Genomic DNA, 8,874 nt, shown 5'->3' on the forward strand with positions numbered 1-8,874 from the left:
TTTACCGCGTATTTGACTGAAAACTATTTGCTATCATTATTATTTGGGCTAGATGCCATATTTGGGCCTAGTGCCAGCTATTTGAACCCTTCGGAGATTTTTTGTTGATATTTCCTCATTGTTTTTGACTTTATACTTGAACTCAGTCATGTTATTTTCCACTGTTTCTAAAACTCAGCCAAAATTATTTTGCTTTAACACTTGAAATGATATTCCAAATTAATATTTTGGGCTGAGCATCACGTTTTACTGTTGCCCGAGTGGCTTATGTGATTTTGACTGAGTAAGGCCGATGGCCTGTATTGTGAAGATACTTTTGGATCGGGCTGCACGCCGCAACAGTAAAATACTTATTTGATTATGAGGCTGAGGGCCTGAGATGTACGCCACGAGGTGGCTTGTTGATTGATATGAGGCCGAGGGTCTAGATTTGATGCCACGAGATGGCTTGATATTATTCTTGGGCCATAAGGGGCCCCTCCCAGAGTCTGTACACCCCTAGTGAGTGCGGGTACCCATTGTGATGTGAGATATAGCCCGAGGGGTTGATAATGTTCTATGTGATAGCCCGAGGGACTGATACCGTTCTATGTGATTGCCCGATGGGCTGATATTGTTCTGAGATATTGCCCGAGGTGCGGAGTTGTTGACATTATGCCTGAGGGGCGAACCTTTTACGTGTTTATCTTTCATATTTACCGGTCATTTACCTGTTAAACTATGGTATTTGTGCCCGAGGGGCAGATTTTTGTGCTTATCTGCACTAACTGTTTTGCATTCATTTGCGTAACTATTGAAAAAATTATTTTCAAAGAAGTTTAAACTGAGCTAAGATGTTTTAAGAGATTTTTTACAGCTTCACTACTTTCTTACTGGTTTTTTAACTGCTTCTATACAACACCTTGATATGCTTTACATGTTTTCTTACCATTCAGACTTTAGTTATGATTATTACTCACTGAGTTGGAGTACTTACTTTACTCCCTGCACCTTGTGTGCAGATTCAGGTATTTATTCACCCGGTAGCGGGTTTTGGCTGATCGGAGGCAGAGTCATTAGGGTTTAGCAAGGTAGCTGCCGGTGTTCACAACACTGCTTTTCTCTCTCTCTTCATTTCATTAGTCTTTATTTATACACTTCAGACTTTCAGTTGTAGTTATACCCTAGTAGATGCTCGTGACTTGTGACACCTCGGTTAGGGCTGTGTCGGGCTGTATTTTCGTTACTTATTATCATTAAATCATGTTTAGACTGCTTTTATATTGTTTAACTATTTTAAAAAGTGAATTGGGTTTAATTGGCTGGCCTTGTCTTCACGAGAGGTGCCATCATGACCGGGTTCGGGGTTAGGGTCGTGACAACTTGGTTTTGGCTGAATTTCATATTGAAACTCGAAGAAGAAGAAGACATGACATACATTATATTGCAAAAATTGTAGAAAAATTATAGAAAAATTGTAGACAGTTGTTTATTTATTTTTCTTTTATTCATTTAACTATTGTATGAAGGTTGAACAACATTGTATAAAAATTATATTTAAGTGGTATTATATTGTAGTTGTGTATACATGGAGACGAAAAAGGAAAACAAAAACTTAGGATCATACCGCTATATATAACTGTTCGCGATTTTAATATGGAATTGAGTATCACCAATGAAAACACAGTTGTAGGTTTGTGCTGTTACATTTTCTATCAAATTCTGGTTGTATATCAATGTCCTACACTTTATCTACAAAATAAACTACACGTCAGAGTAAAATATATATATCAGTATGGATTTTCACAATATCTACAAAATTTCTACATTTATTCTACAATAAAACTACATATCATTTAAAAAATTAATATGAAATACAGAATTTCAATGTTTCTACAAATTATCTACAAAATTTCTACAAACTGTTCATAACAGAATTTATCTTTATTTTCAAGTAGGTTCGTCTGGAACACTAAAGTTACTTGATATGCCAACATCTCCCGTTATAGAGGAATATGAAAGTATAATAATAACAGATAGTACACCAAGTTTTATTGAAGTAGGACAAGTATACCAAGACAAGCAAATTTCATACAACTAATTATACATAGTAAAAACAAATTTCATCAACTAATTATATATTATACAACTTATCTACAACTTTCATACATTATTTCTACTCAGTTATATACAACTACAATATAATACCACTTGAATACAATTTTTATACAATGTTATTCAACTTTCATACAATAGTTAAATGAATAAAAGAAAAATAAATAAACAACAGTCGACAATTTTTCTACATTTTTTTTTACAATTTCTGCAATATAATGTATGCCATGTCTTCTTCTTCTTCTTCTTCTTCTTCGATATTCAATCTGAAACCAAGTCTAATCTTCACCAAAACCCCTCAAAATTAAGATATAAACTCCAAACTATATTCCCAATTATTTTCAACAACACCCAATCCAAACAAATAATGATTTTTGAAAACCCAAATTCGAATTCAAAGCTTCAAAGCTTTTTAATGGCTGTCAATGGTGGAATTGCTGCTCTTTTTTCCTTTGCTTTATATTACTGAAATTTGGGATTGAGAGATAGAGAGAGATGTAGAGAGAATTCTCAATTCTTTGCAACAACATCCAATCCAAACAAACAAATGTCTTTTGAAAACCCAAATTCGAATTCAAAGCTTCAAAGCTTTTTAATGGTTGTCAATGATGGAGGGGTTACAGATTTTCGCTGGTTTTAGAAGAGGAAATCGTGGGTGATTGAAGAGGAAATCATGGGGATTTGGAGAGAGAAACTTGGGGGAGTGGGAATATACGGTTGAGTAAAATTTGGAGACTAATTAATACCATTAAAATCCTAAAATGGTACATAAATGGTAATTAGGTATATAGAAGGTAATTATATTAAAAGTTTAGCATGAATGGTAATATAATTTACTATATGACATAAGAATGTAAAAATTCCAAAGCTAAATTCCAAGAAAGCCTAAACTAGCATTAGGTTGGGGCATTGGGTTTAGTGGGCTACTGGCTAGGGGTAAGAACTACTAAGTTGAATTTTTGGGCTGAAAATTGATAATTTGGGCTGGGTAGTGAAGGAAGGTGCACTAATATAATTCAGTATTTTGATATACCGTAATATCGAAACCTCAATATCGAGGACCGTATCGAAAAACCGAAGAACCGAAATTCCTATACCGAAATAGTATCGAAATTCGAATAAACCAATACCGAAATATCAAATTAATTCGATCCGGTTTGAAATTTAATTTTTCAGATTTTATGCCCACCCCAAGACATTGTGACTATTAGGGAACTAAACAACTTGTTCTTAAGTGCAACTATTTCTACGTTGTTTAAATCTTTTTAATTATGAGAAGTTACTGTAATTTATAATACATTTTATGTAATTTTTAATTATTCAAATTTTAATTTTAAAAGAATTAAAATAATGTTCGAATAAGACAATTTTTTTTAACAAACTCTAATCCTCGTACTACCTTATTCGTTTTGAATGAAGGAGAGTATTTACTGTAGCTAGCAAAGAAAAAACACCGAGACAAGTTGAACTGAGTAATTGCATTTCTAGTTTACATTTAGGGTGTGTTTGGTACGAATGGAAATATTTTCTAATTTTCTCATATTTGGTTGGCTTAAATGTTTTGGAAATTATTTTCCTTATGAACTCATTTCCTCCAATTGGAGGAAAATGTTTTCTTATCAAAAGAGGGGAAAACATTTTCCAAAACTCCTTCTCAACCTTCTCACCTTATTCCCCACCCTCACCAATCCACCCTACACCTCCACACCCACCCACCCAACCCCACCCCATGCCTACCCACCCCACTCCACCAAACCCCACCCCCACTGCCCCCAACCACCCCAACCCCCACCCCGCACAAAAAAAACTCCTTTTTTTGTAATTTTTAAAATTTACGTTTTTTTGTTTTTCTGGACCACTCGCCCGCACAATTTGTTTTTTTTTTTTACTTTATTTTTATAATTTCAAATTTCTGTTTTTTTTGTTTTTCTGCACATCCCCCCGCCCCTGCCTCCTGCCCCACCCCCCTTCCCCCCCCGGGATTTTTTTTTTATATATATTTTCAGTTTTAGTTTTTTCATCTTTCGGTTTATAGGTTCGAAATTTTACAAGTTTCAAAGTTATGAGTTCAGAGGTTTATGTGTTTGAAAGTTTACGGGTTAGAAATTATAAAGTCTACGGGTTCGAAAATTCGTGGTTTCGAAAGTTTAGCGATTCAGAAGTTTGTGAAATTTGTGAGTTCGGAAGGTTGATGGTTCGAAAGTTTATGGCTTCATGTTTATTGTATCTAAATTATTTATGAATACTCTTGAGAAGTTATTTTCCTTAATTTGCATACCAAACACCGGAAAATGAATAAGATTATTACTTATTTTTCAAGAAAACACGGAAAATATTTTCCGTTATACCAAACACACCCTTACACTCAAATGTTTTTCCTTATTCACTGAGTCCTCCAATCCCTCAAATAAACTTTTTTTTTTCAAAAGTGATGCTCCAGTAAATTGAAAAAGAAAAAGATGGGTCTAGGCGGATCATAGTTGCGGAGCAGACCGGAGCGACCCGGTTTAATGGTCCATATTGCAGTAAAACTGAGAGAGAGAGTGTTCAGTCTTCTTCATCAGCTTGACCGTGAATTCAATACCTCAAACTCGAAAACATAAATTTACTAGAGCAAATTTTCTGCTATCCTTTAATTAGAGCTGTGAAATTTGTTATCAAAGAATGCAAATGAAGAAGCTTATAGAATTCGGGAGAAAAGCAATGTTCTATATTAGGGTTCTGTCAGGTTATGAAGAGCGTAGAATTCGATCTTATCGATTGCAACTTCAACAGCGTCTTCAACAGGTTCTTCTTCTTTCCTTTTTAAATTTTTTTATTGAAAATTGAACTTTTTCTGTCGGAAAAATAGAGAAATGTGAAAGTTACTGTTATTTTTGGTCAATAGTATTAACATTTCCTTATCAATAATGTAATTGGACAATGTTGACAAATTTAGAGGCTTCTAGTTGGAAAATTGCTTTGATTTTTGTTTCGTAAACGTTTTTTTTCTGATTTCTGTTTCTTCTGTATGACTGTGTGTTGATCAGGCGGAAGAGAGGAAGGCAGCAGTAAGGAAGATTCCCGAACAGATTATTTTATCAGAAGTTAAGCGCATGGTGGAAGAGATGCAAGCTTTGAATAAGAAGTTAGAAGATACTGTAAGCTCACAATTTTCTGGAGCTTATTCTTCTTAGTAACTACTTTTAAACATGCTGCCGTCAGTCACCTTACTAGTCCTTTTTAACACTTCAGCAATGTCGTAGTGTCGAGTGGTTAGTGTATAATAAGCTTGTATCCAGTGGCGGAGACAGTATCTCCACGAAGGGGGTTCAAATTTTTTTTTGTAGCTAGTGGGAATTGAACCTATAACCTTATGAAGGTTTTGAACCTCCTTGACCACTAAACTACACTTTCGGGTTGTGTTAAGGGGGTTCAAAACTTAATACATAGAGGTAAAAACCAGATTTTGCCTTATATATACAGTGTAATTTTTCGGCGACCCCCTTCCGCTCCCCTAAATCCGCCCTTGCTTGTATCGATTTGGTAAAATTCCTAACAGGACAGACTTGTCGGATAGAGCTGTAATGGACATACTGACTAAACATGGGCCACAATATTTTGCGTCCCCTATGATTTTACCTTCGTATGAATTTGTTTATACAAAGCTGGTTTGTTATATTAGTTTGGATTGTCGGAGGGAGAGAAAATCTGTCAATTTTTTTTGAGACAGACCAAAAAAGTAGTTATGTGGAAGTCTTGCTTTCTTTTTTTGCTTCAGTTTGCAGTAGCAAAGTGTCAAGAGATCTACTGAGTACTGACATCAATCTACTTCTTTCTAGACTCGTGTTTCTCCTAACTGCTTTGGTGTCTCTTTTATTTTTCAATAATGGCCAATACCAAAAATGAGCCCTTAGACAAAGCTTGCACTTCCCACTTACTTACAAAGAAAAAAGAAACTGCATTTACTCTCTTTTTTCCTCCCTCTCCAAATCAATCTCCCTTTTCTGGTTGTCTACACATTCACTCTTCTTGGAAAGTCTGGACTCCTAGCCTTCCCTTTACTTTCTGCAGATGGGCGATTCAATATATTCACAGATGGAAGGTGTTATTTTTACAGGCAAAAGTGGAGCAGATGTTACTCTGCCTGGGCTTTCCAGGTTCAACTGGCTGACCTAGTGTGGGCTTGAAAACATTGTTTTTAGGACAGAATCTCTCTGTAATATGATTTGAATATATACTTTGAAGCTGGAAGAGCGTTTAGGGGAAAAAAAAGGAGGAGCCATGCAACTAAGCCAACATGCTCATGAGTTAATCAGTTCTTTATATTTGAATATCTGTTGAATCAGAACCACTTGTTGCGTTTTGGTGTTAGGAGGACCTTAATTGTTCTTAATGCAAAGTAGGGTCGATATCAATAGCTGCTACTTATATAACGTGCCCCTTGTGTTATTGAAGATTTTCTGGTCTTGATCAATTGCTTGATTAAACGGTTGAGTATTTTCAGGAGGTTGCGATACATGAATATTTTAAGCCTTTAGACCAGCAAGCAGAGGAAGTAATGAAAATGCAGCTTAAGGGAGACGAAAGGAGAAAAGATGAGCTGATGGAGGCCATGCAAAGGCAAGCACTTCTTGAGATGGCTAACGCAGAGAAACTTAAAAACATGCAAATCCAGGGCACAAACACAAATGTCCAAGAGAAAACATCCAGAGAGACTCAATCAGAAGCAAGATAGTTTTGTAGGGTATGAAGTGGTTCGTGAAATTGGTACCGTAGGAGTTCATATAATTTTGCTTCTCAGAATGTCATTATTTTGGCAATGCAAGAGAGGAATCCGGACTTGTCCTAAGCATCTGATGAATTTGTAACAAATAAAGAGAAATAGGAATCCTCCTCGTTCATTAAAAACACATGCCAACGAGAAATAGGAATCCTCCTTGTTCGTTCAAAAACACATGCCAATTTTTGTAGTATGTTTTACATTGACGTTTTCTCTTCCCTGCAATATGGTGTTCTGTTCCTGTAAAACCATCCCGAGTTCTGCTTTATCTTGGTCAGATGATTAGTTTCATTCTGAGAATTGTTAGTTTCTTCTATTTGAAATCACCTCGGTTGAAGGCCCTTTTATGTTAAAAGATTCATCATTATGTTTCTATTTGGCATATGTTCAATTTGAACAATTGATTAACTTTTATCTTAGAGATTTCGAGTCATCATCTCAGGTTCTTTTGGAGCTAGAATTTGATGCAAACACGAGTCTTTTAGTTTGTCATTTTCAATCTGTTGAATCCTTTTTTCCCCCTCCTTGTACAAGACAAAGAACAAATGTGATAAAAGCAAATATCAGATGCCAAATAAAGAAGGAAACTTCGAAAGATTTTGGGATCAATCAGTATTGCAGCAACCCTACATAACTTATGGGAACTCCAAAAACGTAGGACAAAAGAGTCTTGCATTAGGCAACTAGGTTAGTAGTCCAAATGAGTCGAATTGGCACTGCTAGGCATAGACTGTCACTTTGCTTCTTATTAGGTTTCCTTTGAATCTTGTGATGTCCACATAATCAAGGATCCAAGACGTGTTTAAAGAGAACCTCAGTTGTTAAATACAAGAAAGGTGTTTTAAGAAGGGCAAATTTTGGCAAAGCAAAATGAAAGAAAAGAAATGAAAAAGAAGTAAGACACTGCTATACAGGTTTAAGAAGTTTTCTTTCAAACATGGGCTTGCCTTGGAAAGGGAGCTTGGGAAAATTTTGGATAGTAACTTTCTTTGTTTAGTTCCTTTATGTTATGATAAAAATCAAAATATGGTGGATGTCTATTCTTCCTCCATGATCTTTCTCTCAAATGGTTAATGACATATTCAATGACATATTTTCTATGTTCAATGACATATTCCATGACATATTTTCTTCACTTTTCATGCCTATATAAAGGCCTTGTAATAGATAGGAAAATACACACAATTGAAGAAGAAAATTTCTTCCTTTCTCTCTATCTCTTTCTTGTTCATGTTTTACTAAATTGTCTTTATTTCTTGTTCATGTTTTACTAAATTGCTTTTATTTCATAACACGTTATCAGCACGAGTCTCTAACCAATTGTATATATATCTACAAAATTTTTCCTACATCCGAAAAGATTACAATTAGAAGCTATACATAACATGGTTAAATGTAAAGAGAAACTACATATGGTAAGTAATGAATTGTAAGAAGGTATGATTATCTTATACTTGTCATTCCTCTAAAATCTCATATGCACACAACTTCGTACTACACCTATATTGCATAAGCACATATTAATATTACATCTTTTATATCGCATGAATGGAACAAAATTTTCGAAGTTCTCTATGTGAAAATCACAGTAGCAGTTAATTGTTGATATGATGCATGCCATGGTAACCAAGGATATTTTATATAAATTGTCTTATGCATATTTGTGTGTTAACTATCTTCAATCTGTCCTGCCGCTTTTAACATTTTCTTTTACTTGGATGAATATTTTTTTTTCCTTTTGGATTTTTACACTTGCATATAGTACAAAAAAAAGGAATAAAAAAAATGGTCATACTGATTAAAAGCATAAATCATCTTGAAGAAAACAAGAAATACTTCACATCTTTATTTAGGTTGATTAATTACTTCTTTGAAATTTGGAAAACAAACCAACTATTGAGAAAGTATACTTCATAATTTATGGTCGTATCATTTGAAAGCAAACAATGATTAGTATGACTACTAGAAGAGGTATTTTTGAGTATCCATGACCTACTTGATGCTTGCTACTGACTTAC

General features: G+C 34.8%; 1 protein-coding gene across 1 annotated transcript; it reads left to right on the forward strand.

Annotated features, from left to right (window-relative positions):
- Window positions 1-4,616: 4,616 nt before the first annotated feature.
- On the forward strand, window positions 4,617-7,097 carry LOC107828808 (uncharacterized). The gene is made up of 3 exons (XM_016656187.2): window positions 4,617-4,881; window positions 5,124-5,234; window positions 6,581-7,097. The coding sequence occupies exons 1-3, from the start codon at window positions 4,759-4,761 to the stop codon at window positions 6,809-6,811; spliced, it is 465 nt and encodes a 154-aa protein (XP_016511673.1). The 5' UTR covers window positions 4,617-4,758; the 3' UTR covers window positions 6,812-7,097.
- The last annotated feature ends 1,777 nt before the right edge of the window (window positions 7,098-8,874 follow it).

Source organism: Nicotiana tabacum, chromosome 1, assembly GCF_000715075.1.
Source record: "Nicotiana tabacum cultivar K326 chromosome 1, ASM71507v2, whole genome shotgun sequence".
NCBI classification, from domain to species: Eukaryota; Viridiplantae; Streptophyta; class Magnoliopsida; order Solanales; family Solanaceae; genus Nicotiana; species Nicotiana tabacum.